The sequence below is a fragment of the Callospermophilus lateralis genome, chromosome 4 (assembly GCF_048772815.1).
Source record: "Callospermophilus lateralis isolate mCalLat2 chromosome 4, mCalLat2.hap1, whole genome shotgun sequence".
Taxonomy (NCBI): Eukaryota; Metazoa; Chordata; class Mammalia; order Rodentia; family Sciuridae; genus Callospermophilus; species Callospermophilus lateralis.
The window spans coordinates 166,316,679-166,331,897 of NC_135308.1; the positions used below are offsets into that span (position 1 = coordinate 166,316,679).

Below are 15,219 nucleotides of genomic sequence, written 5' to 3' on the forward strand. Positions count from 1 at the left end.
TTGCAGTCCATGAACCAATGGGGTCTCAGCCTCGGCACTTGGTAGTGGTTTATGCTAAAGTCTTGGGTCTGGACCCTTCTGCTCTTAATGTTTCAGGGCTAGGGAGGGGGACCAAAATAGCCTGACAGTACCAACTTCAGCTTCCAGCAGAGCCTGTGTCCTGGTGGGGCGGGTTGGGCTACAAGGTCAAGCTGTAGACTGAGTTCCTGTCTGGAGGCTCTGATCACACACCTTCCTCCTGCCTGCTGCTTCCTCCCGAGATAGGCTTTGTGTGCATCTGAGTGTTTCTGTGTCTGGCCATTCACTTCCAGCTATATTAGAAATGATTTACCTTTTGGTCTAACTTTGGATTTAAACTTCCTCCTCTAGGTGGCTGTACCTGTGAAGAAGAAAGTAGAGAAAAAGAAAACAACCCATCAAAGAAGCAGCTGACGGAGACCACGCCCGGGGGGCTCATCCCTCCAGGGGGAAAAACCTTCATCGCCATTACGTGTGAAGCCAAGTAGGCCACTGGGGGGCTGCAGAGAGCTCCTCGGGGCCCTGTGCATGTTCCCTCTACACCTCATCTGGGGTTCTTCTCTGTTGGGTGTCCTAAGAGTATCTATGGCTGTCTGTGATGTAACCAGGTCACAAGGAGAAGCACAGGTCCAGAAAGCAGCCAGTCGAGGCAAGGGGTGTCCAGCCTCAATGTCTTTCCTAGTCCTCAGCAAATGACTCAGGGTCTTTACAAAGAATGTAGAACATTCATGATCCATTGGGTATGAGCTCCCTCCACGACTTGTAGCCCTCCTGATTGTAGCCCTCTAAGGACTCCTGCACTGTGTCCTGGGTCTCGGAGGCCTTGGTTTATCCCTGTGCCTCCCCACCTCCCCGGGCATCTGGCTAAGACACAGTGCCAGGAGTGAGGGCCAGAGGAGAGAAAGAGTGGGATGGAGCTTCCTTCCCACTCAGACCCAGCTTACACATCTGGCCTCCATGCACCCCTCTTTCCCCTGGGTAGTTGCAACCAGCTGGGCACCTAAACCTGTCCCTGGTTCCTCCTTAAGTCCCCTGTGGAGGCTGCTTGCCAGTGAGTGGCCATCTCTCAGCTGGGCATTCGAGTCCCAGCCTCCTTTTGTCTCACCAGTCATCTGAATAACTGTCTTGCATCAGGGCCATCAGTGTCCATTTGTGGGTGACAATTATGCAACAGTAGTCCTTTAGTGAATCACGTGAGATGCTGTCCACCTAGCTGTGGTAGCATAGGCATAGGTGAGAGTAGAGCACACCTGCACAGAGTATGCTAGGCTGGCCACTGCTAGAAAGGAGAAGAGAACAGGTGGAAAGCAGTACTATTGGTGGTTAGGTGACACTCTTCTCACTTAGCATGTCACCTGGAGCTGGGTGTGGTGCATGCCTGTAAGTCCCGGTACTTGGGAGGCCTAGGTAGGAGGATGGTTGATTGCAGGCCAGCCTGTTCAACTCACCAAGACCCTGTCTCAGGAAGTAAAAAAAAAATTAAAAAGGGCTAATATTCTGGCTCAGTGGCAGAGTGCTAGCCTAGTGGCTGGAGGCCCCAGGTTGTCTCCAGCACATGCTCCTGTGCACATGCGTGTGATCTTGGCAATGTTGAAAACAGTGTTTGTTCTGATTAAGTTAAAGAGAACTACAGGAAGGACAGTTTTAAGCCCTTGATTCTGTCTTGGGAAAAAGCATTGTTTGTTTTATGAAGTAAACTTCTATGTAAGTTCTTAAAGCCTCAGCCTGACTCTCCTCTTTAGCCCTGTCACTTTCCCTGTGTGTGCCGAGGGGAGCTATGGCCCGTCTGGCTGCTGATTGATGGTTTCCCTTGTTTCTCAAGGCACTCGGGCCGCTGCAGGGAGCTGCTCCTGCTGTGCTTCTCCAGCTTCCTCATCGGGCGGCACCTGGAAGTGAATGTGGTCAGTGGCGAGGAGGCACTGATTGCCATACGTGAGCCCTTCTCCTGGAAGAAGCCTAAAAGCTCCCAAGCATTGGCCTCCACAAAGACGACTGTTGTGGTGACTACACAGAAGAGGTGGGCCCCTGAATCCTGCAGCTTGTTGATCAGTACCGGCTCTGGCTGTGGACAGGCGTGCGTCCTGGCAGGCTGGGTTTGCAGTGCTTTTTCCTCCTGTATTTGGGGCAGGGTGCATTTTCATAGAATGCTTAAGGTCAGATTTTGTCTTTGCCACTGGCACCACCATGGCAGTGTGGAGGACAGGGCAAAGTGCCTGCATGTCCCAGTGCCCTGCTCCACCCTGGAAGGTCCCAGTGTGACTCTCGGAACAGACTGGACTTGCCCTCTGCTCCTGATGACCTCTCCTATCTCCTGAGGGCAGGACGAGCTCTGGCATCCGGTGTCCACACATGTGCCCAGCAGCACCGTCAGCCTTGAGTTAACATGATGCTGGCTAGTGTCCTCCACGGTAGCTCAGGCGTCCCGTGCAGCTCACACTGGGCAGTGAGATTGCTGGGTTGCTCAGGCTGTATGAAGGAGTGCCACCATTTCAGAATGAAGGGAAGGAAAGCAGCATGTTCTCTGTTAGCCGCTGGCTGGGGATACATGGTGTGCTTTAGTGGCTGTCTCCTGCATGATGGGGCATTAATCTGGCACTAGCACCACAGCGGGTTTGGCGCAGGTGCTGCCCAGAACCCACTGGGGTGAGAGACAGTGCTTTTCCAATACTGGAAAATTTCAGATTTCAAGTCACATGTTATCCCAGTGACAGTTTGAGATAAGGGTCAGGGGACTTTTGTCGATGAAGGCCACAGGGAAGTGTGATAGCAGAGAAGGGTGCTGTATGACTGGTAAAGTCCAGAACGTGGTTTGAGTCACAGCACTACTACCAAGAAGCCGTGTGACTTTGGGCAAGTTGTTATCGCTCTCTGAGTATTGGTCTCACTTATAAGTGGAGTCCCTGCTGCAGAGGGCTTGAAGAGTAAATGAGGTAGAGCATGTCAGATGCGCAGCCTTTGGGCACAGAGCAGGCAGTGAATGCTGATGGTGCTGCTCGCCTCAGGGCACGTTCTAGGTGGGGACCCAGGAAAGGAGCAGCTGTCTCCATAGCCTGCAGCACAGAGTCCTGGATGATGGCAGCTGGTGACGCCTGGTTCTCACCCAGGGGCACAGGAGTCACAGCGGCTCCATAAGAGAGAGTGCTGCACACACCAGCTGCCACCAGAGTCTCAGTCCCGGGGCATGTATGTCCTTGGTGTGATAGCATAGTCCCCTTCAGGTGTCTCTAGAGCACGGTCGTTGGTTTCCTGGTGGTCAGCCTGTGGACCAGCGTGCCTGGCCCTGGTTGGCTGCAGAGTGCCTGCCCAGGGCCCACACCAGGCGCTGGTGTTCAGTCTCACTGCTATTAGACCTCTCTACCAGCACCTCCTTGCCAAGTCCCCAGTATGTTGTGTGCTTAGGTCAGAGTGGCCAGTGATCTACTACGTCCTGGTCTTTTGGTCTCCTTCACTTGGTACCTGTGAGGAGTCGGTGCCTGGCACTAGGTCTTAAGCGTCCCTGCTTTCCCAGCGAGCTTCCCAGCTGTGCTGCTCTGGTGTTGCCCTCTGCTCACTCAGGGGGAGGACGCCCTGTTTTTTGGTGGGGGTAGTGGCCTGCCATGCTGTCAGTGACTCTGGGGTGGCCTGCAGCTGTCCAGCCAAAGCTACACTCGACCTAGGTGGACGGTCTCTGAAATTCCAGTCTCCTCATCTCCCTGGCCCTTTTTCTGCATCACTGTTTGACTCAGGGTCTCATGCATGCTAGGTAAGTCCTGCACCACTGAGTCATACCCCGGTCCTTTTAAAATTTTATTTTGAGGCCAGGTATTGCCAGGTTGCCCAGCCTGGCCTTGAATGTGAGAGCCTCCTGTCTCAGCACCACAGCACACATGCTAGAATTACAGGCATGGCCACTGCACCCAACTCTCAGAATTTGAGTGACTCAGTTGACCCTGTTCTTGGAGAAAGCAGAGGCTTGGAGAGTAAAACCAGCTTTCCCCAGGGAGTCACAGTAAAAACAAAAACAGTTAAGGCTGCCCAGGTGTTCTTTGCAGTGATGTGTGGGTATAGTGTCTGATACTCATGTCCTTATTAAAAACACAGTAACAGTTGGGCTCAGCGGGACATGCCTGTAATCCCAGCAATTTAGCGAGGTCCTCAGCAACTTAGACCCTGTCACAAAAAAACAGGGTGGGGGGTGGTGCTTGGAATGTGGCTGAGTGGTAGATTGAATCCCCAATATCCAAAGAAAAAAAAACAAAACATGTAGTGAAAACCGAGTTCATTAAAAGGCTAAAAAACGGCTGTCTTCAAATTCCCTGGTCCAGTAGGCTCCTGGGAAGCCAGTCTGGCTCCAGGGGGAGGAGCAGTCCTGCTGCCCTGCAGAGGTGAGAGGCCTGCTAGAGCTGGGGAACTTGGGACCCAGGACCAGGAGCAGAGGCTCGGCACAACCAGCCTACGCTGGTGGCTCCTGTATCTGGTCCTCCTGAAGCAGAAAGTGAAGTCTGATCAGGTTGAACACTCTTCATTCGAAAATTCAAAATCCTGGAGTATGAAGCTTCAGTGCTGATGTGGTGCTCCAAAAGCTTCAGATTTTGAAGCATTTCACATGATGGATGCTCAGCTGGTAGAGTCCACACAGGTATTCCAAAATCAAAATCTCCTAAGTCTGAAATACTCTGGTCCCAAGCATTTCGGATAGGGGATACTCCAAAACTACACACGGAAATGCTGGGGTAGCAAAGAGCTGCTTTAACTTGTGGATTTGTGTCTTAAGGAACTCGCGACGACAGCTCCCAAGCTTTCTTCCACAGTACCCGATACCAGACAGGCTGAGAAGATGTGTGGAGCACAAAGTGGACATCCTGACCTTCCAGCCACTGCTTGCAGAGGTAGGACATCAGAGGGTTCCAGGCCATGCACCCGTGCCCCTCACACAGTGTCCCAACAAAAGCAGGAGGAACCTTCAGTTTCACCATAGACAGCCTGAGCTTAAGGGTGACATGGGAAGGGCAACTTGGTGTGTCTCTGAAGACTGCCACTGGGGATGTGGGGCAGGGAGCAGGGCTTTTGCCAAGCCTAGCACTCCAGGGGCCGACGGAGCTGGCTGTCAGGGGAGGCTGAGAAAGTTGGGTCTGTGGGAAAGCCTCGTGGACATGTGAGCCCCTGTTAAGGTCAGCAGCCAGGCAGGAGAGTTGGGGGCAGAAGTGTCCACCTGGCCTCGGGGAGCATTGTCCTGTGCCGGGAGGCACTTGCTGTCAGGAATCTGAGGTCATTCATCCAGAAGCACGTGGGTGACTGTGAAGTGGGGCATGGCACGACCCAAGGACAGGCTGGATGGCTGGAAGCGGGTGTCGGGTCATGGAGTGCTTGTTCTGCAGGACAGGCCTTGAGCTGTCAGCAGGCTAGGGTGAGAGCCATGCAGGAGGGACAGACAGACCTGCGTGGAGGGTGGGCCAGTGCTCCTGCAGGCCCGGCTCAGGGCCCTCTGCAGCCTGAAGTGCTTTGTGCCTGTGACACTGACGAGGCGGGCAGTTGGAATGGTGCTGGCTTCCGTCAGCGTGTGGTGGCTGCGTGGCCATGCAGCTGAGGTGAGCCTGATACGTGTCTGCTCCTTGGCTGACCCTGGTTTCCCGCCCCTTGCATGTTGGTCTCCTTTCCCAGAGCTCTGTGTGAATATTACCCACAGCATGGGTAATTTATTCTAACTTCTACTCAGCAGTTTTTTTAGTTTGAGGTTCTGGAAGGGCTGAGTAACAGCCCTTGCTGATGTCCTGATCAGTGCCTGGGAGCCAAGGATGTGACCTCATTTGGCAAAGAGACCTCTGTCAAGGGAATGAGGTCGAGAACCTGGACCTGGAAGCTGACCCTGACTGAGTGGCGCCACATCATTTCAAGGTCCTTATAGAGAGGCAGGAGGGTCCAAGGTTGAGGAGCATGGCATCTGCAGAAGCTCAGACTACGCTGCTGCTCCCTGCAGCCTCCAGGACGAGCCGCCTGCCATACTTCAGAAAACACCCTGACCCCTTCTGTGTGCTGCCAGGCCACAGGGTTGGTTGTGGTGGCCTAAAAAGCTCACCTGACCTCCGTGCTGTGTGAACATAGCCAGGCTTTTCTGGCTTGTGCCTGGTGATGCTGAGGGAGGGATCCCACACACAAGGTCACAGTTTGCGTGATTCCATTTGTACAGATTCCCAGAACAGGTTAGCCCTCAGAGACCAAAGAGGTGGACAGCTACCAGGAGGGTGCTGGACAAGGCGCGTCCCCTCTGGGCTGTTGGGTGTCTTGGAAGGATAGGTGAGGTGGTTGCGGGAGGTCGTGACTTCTCCGAGTGTCCTGTTCTGTGAAGTGGTTCATCTTAAGTGTTTTTCCTGCCTCTCTTGAGAAGACTGTGTGGCTTTCTTCCTGAGTGTATTGCCTTGGTGACTCACATTGGTCTTCAGGGGATAGGCTCACCTTGTGTCCCTGGGTGGACCCCCACCCATGGTGCTGTCATTGGTGTGTGCATTTTACTCTGCAAGCCCCAGACTCTGTGGGGTTCCAGTGCCAGGGCTGGGAATGAAGGGAAGCCCGGCATGGGTGTTGGCAGGGTGCCCTGAAGGACCCTTTTTACCTGCTGGACAGCCTCCTGACAATAGTCTGATGGTGCCCATGGTCCCACCCCCAGGAAACTTGTTCATGCTGACAGGTGCTCTTGGAGCGCTCATCTGACCTGCTTCAGCTTGTGCTCCCTAACCCTCACTCCACACAGCTAGTGCAACCAGCATCCTGTGGGAAAACCTGTCCTGGCCCGGGGCAGCCCCTTGTTCTTGAGATCCACTGTGCAAATTTGACACTGCCTCCCTCCAAAAAAGAAACAAGTTCAAGATCTCTTTCAGGTTCTGGGCAGGGAGGGCACCACGAGTCAGAGGGCCGTCCTTCTTCCTGAGTCCCGCCAGACCAGAGAGACAGGTGGAGCTGCTGGAGAGGCAGAGGCAAGTGGCCCTGTGTGTTCAGTCTCCCTCAGGGGCCCAGAGAAACTCTTCAGTCTCACCTTCGCTCTCCTGGGCCCTTGGGTGTGGCAGCGTCCTCCCGGTGCCCAGGCAGCACCCTCACTGTGCATCTGCCATCACATACCACATGCCCACGTGAGAATTTTGCATCTGCGTTGGTGGGAGGTATTGGTCTGCAGTCGTCTTTCCTTGAAGGGTCCTTCGTGGGTGCTGGCATAGTGCCCTCAGGGACTTGGAGGAACTCTGGCCTTGTGGCCATCCTAGAGTCCATGCAGAACTGGCCCCACATCTTCCTAGTGCTGATGGAAGGTTCCAGGGATGCCTGGTGACTGAGCTCTTGGCCCACAGACTGAGTCAGGAATTGCTTCTTCTAGCTCCCTATTGGTTCTCTTTTCTCTGCGCTATGGGGATTTTCCCTCTGAAAGAATGATTTCGTTTGAGTGTCTGAGTGGTTGCAGGCAGCTATTGGGCTCCTGTTAGGCTGTTGGCGATGGTGCTTCTCTTTCCTCAGGCACCTGGCTGGCAGAGGGCTGCTCACTGCATCAGTCTTCTCAAAGAAACAGCTCTTTGCTTTTGTTGGTTTTGTCTTGTTCTGATTTCCCTTTCATCTGTCACCTACTGTGTTCTTTTGTTTTTGTTTTTTGTCTTTTTTTTTTTTTCCTTTCACTAGTGTATTTGGTTTCTTTTGCTCTTTTTTTAAGAAGGAAGCCAAAGTCATTTGGTTTAAAATCCTTGGTTTTTTGCTAACGTAGGTTTTTAGTGTTAGAAAATTTCTTCTTAAGTACTAAATTGGCTGTGTCTTGCAAATTTTAATACATTATATTTGTATTTTCATTTAGTTCAAAGTGTCTCTTTCTTTTCCTACTGACTTCTGATCTGTGGTTATGTAAAAGCATGTTGTTTCTGAACCTGTGGGTACTGCTGACTTGATTCCACTGTGGCCGTCAAACATACTTTATGACTGAATGCCCTTGCATTTATTGACAATGCAGCCTCTTTGGGTAAATATTGCTTGTATGTTTGTCTTGTCTCAGGAATGTCAGTTAGGTGAAGTCAATCGGTGGAGCTCTTTATTTTATGTTTTTCTTATTTTATTGCTTTTTATTTTATTGTTTTAAATTTTGAGGTAGGGTCTCACTGTATTGCTGAAGCTGACCTAGAACTCCTGATCCTCCTGCCTCAGCCTCTCGAGTTGCTGGGTTCCTAGGCGTGCACCACTGCCAAGCTTCTAGTGCTCCTTACTCTTTTGTATAAATCCAGATTTCCATTTGGCATCATTGCACTCCTGCCTGGAGGACTTGGACTCTTCATGTCATGCTTGCCTATGGGATCGATTCTTTCAGTCTTTTATTCTGAAGAAGTCCTATTTTACTTCCATTTTTTAATAGGCTCTACTGTAGAGCAGTTTTAAGTTCACAGAGGAAGGTACAGACATTTCCACATAGCCTCTGCACCCAAGCTCAGCTCCCCGCCATCTACATTCCCACCAGGGTGGTACATTGCTGAAATTGCTTAGCCTACATTGACATGCCCTGGTGGCCAGAAGCCCATAGTTTATGTTAGTGAACTGAATGTTGAACATTCTGTAGGTTAGGACAAAAGGATAATGTCATGCTGAGCACAGTGACTCACTCCTGCAATCCAGCAACTCTAGAGGCTGAAGCAAGAGGATCACCAGTTCCAGGCCAGCCTCAACAACCTAGGGAGATCCTGTATCAAAATAAAAAGGGTTGGGGATGCAGCTCAGTGGTAGAGCACCCCTGGGTTCAGTTCCCAGTACAAAAAAGTTAAAGTATAATGTCACGTGTGCACCAATATAGTATCACATAGAGCAGTTTCACTGCCCTGAATGTTCAGGGCTCAGCCTTTTTGTTCGGCCCTCCCTCAGCCCATGGCAGCCACAGCTGTTTCTTGTGTCTGTAGTTTTCCTTTTCCGGAATGCCATGTGGTGGAGTTATACACATGCAGCCTTTTCAAGTGGACTTCTTTCACTTACAAAGGCACATTTGATTTTCTTCCATGTCTGTGCACGTCTGGCAGCCCTGTTCTTTTTAATGCTGAGAATATCCCATAGTCCGGCTGGACCACAGTGTGTTTATCCACTTCCCTTCTGAAGGACGTCTTGGTTGCTTCCAGTTTCAGAAATTAGAATAAAGCATGATGAGACACCCAGTGCATACTTTCTGCTAATTTTAAAAAATATTTTTTTAGTTGTAGATGGATGCAATGCCTTTATTTATTGATTTTTATGTGGTGCCGAGGGTCACACCCAGTGCCTCACATGTGCTAGGCAAGTGCTCTACCACTGAGCCACAACCCCAACCTAACCATACAGTTTTAATGACTGTGGCTTCATAGTAGGTTGTTAAATTATGAAGTATGAGTCCCCCATCCTCGTTCTTCTTTTGAAAGATGACCGTTCAGCATCCCTTGAGATTTTCTATGAACTCTAGAGTGAATTTTTCTTTTTCTGCAAAAAGTATCAGTGGAATTGTGATAGGAATTGCATTTAATCTATAGACTTTGGTTAATGTAGACATTTACTGTTCTGACATTAAGTGTCCATGAACATAGGTTGTGTTTCTATTTATTTCTTTCTTTGAGCAGTATTTTGTAGTTCTTAACATACAAGTCTTTGACACTTTGGTTAAATTCGTAAGTGTTTTTTGTGCTATCGTAAATGGAATTATTTTGTTACTTTCTTTTTCAGAGTGTTCATTGTTAGTATTTAAGAGATGCAACTTATTTTTGTGTTTTTGACTGTATCCTGCTGCTTTGATGAATTCACGTATAAATTCTAACAGTTTATTGTGAAATCTTTAGGTTTCTTACATGTAAAGTCATGCCATCTGCAAACAGATGATTTTACTTCTTATTCTAACTTGGATACCTCTATTTTCTTTTCCTTGCATACTTGCTCTAGCCAGGAGTTCCAGAAATGTGTTGAGTGGAAGTGGTGAGAGTGGGCATCCTTGTTCTGTTCCCGACCTTGGCGGAAAAGCTTTGCATTGGGAAGATGTCAGCTATGGGCTTTGATGACCTTTACTGTGTGGAGGAGACTCCCTCCTCCCTGTAGCTCCGTGTCCCTTGATGAGGGCACTGGACTTGTCATGCTCTTTCTGCATTAATTGAGCTCGTGTACGTTTTCCACTTGGTCCTGTGAAGGTGTACGCTGCTCAGCAGCCTCCAGAGGCTGCGCCACCCTGGGTCCCTGGAACAGGCCTCCTGGTCGTGGCACGTGGCCCTCTCAAGGGCTGCGCCACCCTGGGTCCCTGGAACAGGCCTCCTGGTCGTGGCACGTGGCCCTCTCAAGGGCTGCGCCACCCTGGGTCCCTGGAACAGGCCTCCTGGTCGAGGCACGTGGCCCTCTCAAGGGCTGCGCCAGCCTGGGTCCCTGGAACAGGCCTCCTGGTCGAGGCACGTGGCCCTCTCAAGGGCTGCGCCAGCCTGGGTCCCGGGAACAGGCCTCCTGGTCGTGGCACGTGGCCCTCTCAAGGGCTGCGCCACCCTGGGTCCCGGGAACAGGCCTCCTGGTCATGGCACGTGGCCCTCTCAAGGGCTGTGCCAGCCTGGGTCCCGGGAACAGGCCTCCTGGTCGTGGCACGTGGCCCTCTCAAGGGCTGCGCCAGCCTGGGTCCCGGGAACAGGCCTCCTGGTCGAGGCACGTGGCCCTCTCAAGGGCTGTGCCAGCCTGGTCCCGGGAACAGGCCTCCTGGTCATGGCACGTGGCCCTCTCAAGGGCTGCGCCACCCTGGGTCCCGGGAACAGGCCTCCTGGTCATGGCACGTGGCCCTCTCAAGGGCTGCGCCAGCCTGGGTCCCGGGAACAGGCCTCCTGGTCGTGGCACGTGGCCCTCTCAAGGGCTGCGCCAGCCTGGTCCCTGGAACAGGCCTCCTGGTCGAGGCACGTGGCCCTCTCAAGGGCTGCGCCACCCTGGGTCCCGGGAACAGGCCTCCTGGTCGTGGCACGTGGCCCTCTCAAGGGCTGCGCCACCCCGGGTCCCTGGAACAGGCCTCAGTTCTTTTATTTCTGGACTTAGATGGTTCCTCCCTTCTTGGGCTTCTGAGCAGCCACAGTGTGTGCCTCCAGCCCGTTCTCTCTCTACGTTTTTTAAAATTTTATGTGTGTGTGTGTGTGTGTGTGTGTGTGTTTGTTTTTCAGTTGTCAGTGGACCTTTATTTTATTCATTTATTTATATGTGGTGCTGAAAATCGAACCGAGGGCTCATACCTGCTAGGCAAGTGCCCACCACTGAGCCCCAGCCCCAGCTCTCTCTTTTCTTGGAGTCTCTTAGTCTGGCTTTGGTGTCCTTTGCAGTGTGGCCCCTTAGAATGATTTCAAATGTCCTCTTCAGTGTTGGAACAATGTGTGACAGGTATCATTCTTCTTTAGTGTTTAGTGGAGTTTACCGTGAGGCCCTCAGGCCCAGGGCTGTTCTCCATCAGGAGGGTTTTGACCACTGATTCAATCTCCTTAGAAGCCGTAGCTCTGTTCAGAAGACCCAGCAGAGAAAACAGTGATGACAGAGGCATGGTCACTAGGGAAGGGGTCTTCCTGCCAGAACTCCCTGGTCCTCTGGAGGCTGAAGGCTGGGAAGCATGCTGACTGAACCCTCACCAGGGCAGACCCTTGGGTGGGTGCCAGTCATGTGGACATGCTCACGCTGGGCTGCTGCTCCCTGGACATAGGCCTCCTGGACCTGCTGCTCTGCTCTCACGGATGTAATCCTGTTTTTTCAGCTTTTGAACATGTCAAACTATAAGGAGAAGTTCTCTACTCTGCTGTGGTTGGAGGAGATCCATGCAGAAATAGAACTGAAGGAGTACAACATGAGCGGAGTCACCCTGAAGAGGAACGGGGACCTGCTGGTGCTGGAGGTCCCGGGGCTGGCGGAAAGCAGGCCCTCCCTATATGCAGGTGCGCTGGCCCTGGGGGTCCCTCCCACTGTCTCTCCCATCTTTTCATGGAGCGCTCCACTTGGACACCGTCAGTGCTGTGTATATGTTAAGCACGCCGCTTTGTCAGCTCACAGTTGTCTGGGAGCTGATCCCAGGACTGTTCTTCGTTCACATCCTCGGGGCTTGGTTTCACAGTATAGCAGGAGACATTTGTGATCTTGTCTTAGTTTGACACATGATAATTTATGTTTTGACTAGGTGACAAACTGATCTTAAAATCCCAGGAGTACAACGGGCATGTCATTGAGTACATTGGCTATGTGATCGAGGTAAGAGGACTCCCTCCTGACCCATTGGGCTGACCCATTCATTCTCAGGAAAGGTGCTCCCTTAGGCTTTGGCTTCCTGTTGGGAAGTGTGAAGATAAAGTAAATCTTTAAATAATCTTTGATGTGTGAAAGGAACTTGGTGTCTAAAGAGATTCTGTCATTTCCAGTCTCATAAATCACCTATGTTGTGATGCCTGCATTGGGTTGACTTGGACACACTCTAGAAGAGCCGACAGGGCAGTACCCTGCACAGGGAGGACTCTAGAGCGTGCAGAGCTCGGGGTGGGGCAGGAGGTCCCGTTGGCTTGCTCACATCGCAGCCTGGACCTCCCTGCCTGCATGGTGTGTGCTTCTCAGGCTGATTTTCGCTGCTGCTATCCTGAGCGAAGTCCCAGGAGTCCTGCTGGGAGCTGCATGGGAAAGACCTGCTCAGTGTGTGCAGGGAGCCCATGCTGCCCAATGTGGAGAGGGAGGGGCATGCCCAACTTCACTCTCGTGGGACCAGAGGCTCTGATGAGGATTCCGAGGGGACCCACATAGCTCTGGTGTGGAGCTGTGCTGTGGCTGAGATGAGAGGGAGGTGTTTTCCTGAGCTCAAGACTCTAGTGACCCAGAGCCTCAGCTTTTGATGGCGCTGCAAATCACACTTGGTCCCGGGCTCATCCTTGGGGGTGCATGAGTGGCAATGGTGGAAGGTGCAGGGAGGACGGGCTTGTTAATCTGCTTGAGAAGAGGAGGGTGGCCTTGAGTAGCTGGAGGGCATGGAGAGCCCTGGAGAAGGCACAGGGACTTGGGCAGCACTGGAGGCTAGCGGCTTTGTGGTCAAGGTGTCTAGGCTTCTTGGAAGAGGCTGGAGCAAGCTACCTGACCAAGCCTCTTGCTATGGGTGTCAACTGTGCGAACTGGTGGAAACAGAACAGTATGATTCTGAAACAGTGAGTGGCTCCCAAAGCTGCCACTGAGGTGGGCAAGCCAGAGGAAGGGGCAGGTGCAGAATGCAGCCGGCTAAAGTGCATGGCCAGGTCTCAGGAAGACACACCCTGCCCACCCCCTACCCTCCTCCTACAGGTGGCACAACGGGCATCACTGCACCTGGGGTCAAATGCCGACACCATGGCCATCCTCAGAAGCAGGTCTTCCATCCCTAGGTCAGTCTGGAGTGTCTAAGCAGTACAGTGCCCCAGCACAGGGACACTGGGCACCTGGCACCCCTAACTGCTGTGCTGCGATCACATTATCGCTCCTCCTTTTCTTTGAGTTTGAATTCCCCTGAGACCTGCTGAGCAGCCTGAGTGAGAGCCAGCTGGAGAGCTCTCCAGTCTCAAGTCTCCTTTTTCTGGTGAGGCTTCCACTCTGTTAAGCTGTAGGGACCATCCTGTCACATCTTCTGTACCCACCCAGAGGGGATTCAGAGCAGGAGCCAGGAGGAGAGTCCTTGTCACCCGAGAGAGTGTCAGCCTGCACTTCTTCACAGGCCCTGAAGAGCTTGCTCCTGCTTCTTTCCCCAGGATCACACCCATGAGTCCTGTCCCCCCACTGGCACGCCCTGCACCCTGACGTGTTGCCAGCACATACAGTATTGAGAATGAGAGGATGGGGAGAACAGGTGTGAGTACCAGCATGATCAGGGCGGGACCCTGGCCTCAGCCCATCCATCCAGCTGGCAGTAAAGCCAGTCCCTCCTGCTGGTCAGGCCCACCAGCCCCAACCACACTCCATGTGGGAAAAGATCACCCCTATGTACCTATACCCGTGGGCCCCTGAGCACTCATCATGAGTGGCAGTGTGCTGACAGGGCTCAGGGGTCTGTTCACCTTGCCAACTTTTTAGCCCACTCCAGCTGTTGACAAGTGGCATGAGGATCCCACAAATTGCCAGGCGACTGTTTTACCTTTCAGACCACAGACCAGTTACGCATCAAGGAGGAAAGCTCTGGGTACCAAAGCCTCCAAGTAGGACCAGAGATCTCAGCAAGAGACACTGTCCACTAATTCCTGTGGGGTGGTGGCACCACCTGGGCACTCGCACAGAGCTCCGGTATCGGAGGCCGACTAGCACTTGACTGGTTTGACTCCCCTGCTGCCCGGTGCGGCATCCTAGGGTCACGCTGTGATCTGGATAGCCCCGTCTTCTAGGGTGCGAGCGACTGTGTCTTGTGCACGGGTGTGCCTTCCCACATCCCCATGAGTGGAGCTTCGCTCACCTGTTCCTTTGTGATATTACCTCTTTGCCCTATTTAGGATCGAATGTTCCATGGAAACGCCTTGTGTGTGTCCCTGTCTCTTACTGTGCCCTTGGGTATGGCCTTCTAGGTGTCAGTCAACCTGCTGAGAGCAGACATCATGAAGATAGACTCAACCCCCTAAAACCTGGCCTCTTGCCTCATTTGAATGGCTTCTCCTCAATAAAAGGGGTCAGCACATGCTCACTCTCTTTCTGCGGACCCTTAAGGTCAGAGAAGCTGTCATAGCACCCCCCCAAAGAAAAAGGTATTTCTGTCTCTTGGTGGTTATTTCGTGCAGTCCAGTTATTTCAGTTTCCCTGGAGTGACCCCGGAGTATTTTAGTCATGCAACCCGGCAAATGGCGTCCCTGGGTGGGCAAAAGGTCTGAGTGTTTAAGTTGCCGGGAAAGTGACACTCTGGGTCTAGAGGCAGAGTGGGCCACCCGGCTGCTCAGGTGGTGCATTCTGTGGGTCCCCCTGGCTGTACTTGGTTTTGCTGTACTTGGTTTGGCCAGCGAGCACGGTGAGGGACTCAGGTCCTGAATGGCATGGCTGGCGGAGGAGACCCAGAGAACAATTAGTCACCACACTGAAGTCAGATTGCCATCTCCAGCCAACAGGGACCCCACTCTGGCTAGTTGGGCCCTCTACAGGTTAGCAGTTCTGGAGCCTGGGGAGAGAAGGCTCCTGTGCTGAGTCTGTATCTAGCACTGCCCACTGGCCGTGCCCACAGAGGGCCTCCTGCCTGCCCTCCTGTCTCCCTCTCTGTCCTCACTTCTTAGT

At 52.5% G+C, this 15,219-nt stretch overlaps 1 protein-coding gene across 3 annotated transcripts in view; it reads left to right on the forward strand.

Annotated features, from left to right (window-relative positions):
* Mov10l1 (Mov10 like RNA helicase 1) overlaps positions 1-15,219 on the forward strand; it is a 60,357-nt gene that overhangs the window by 10,606 nt on the left and 34,532 nt on the right. For all 3 annotated transcript variants that reach the window (XM_076853395.2, XM_076853396.2, XM_076853394.2), the window contains exons 8-12: positions 370-502; positions 1,841-2,035; positions 4,772-4,886; positions 11,726-11,903; positions 12,143-12,213. In XM_076853395.2, the coding sequence (XP_076709510.2) occupies positions 370-502; positions 1,841-2,035; positions 4,772-4,886; positions 11,726-11,903; positions 12,143-12,213 (692 nt within the window). The remainder of the gene's footprint in view (positions 1-369; positions 503-1,840; positions 2,036-4,771; positions 4,887-11,725; positions 11,904-12,142; positions 12,214-15,219) is intronic.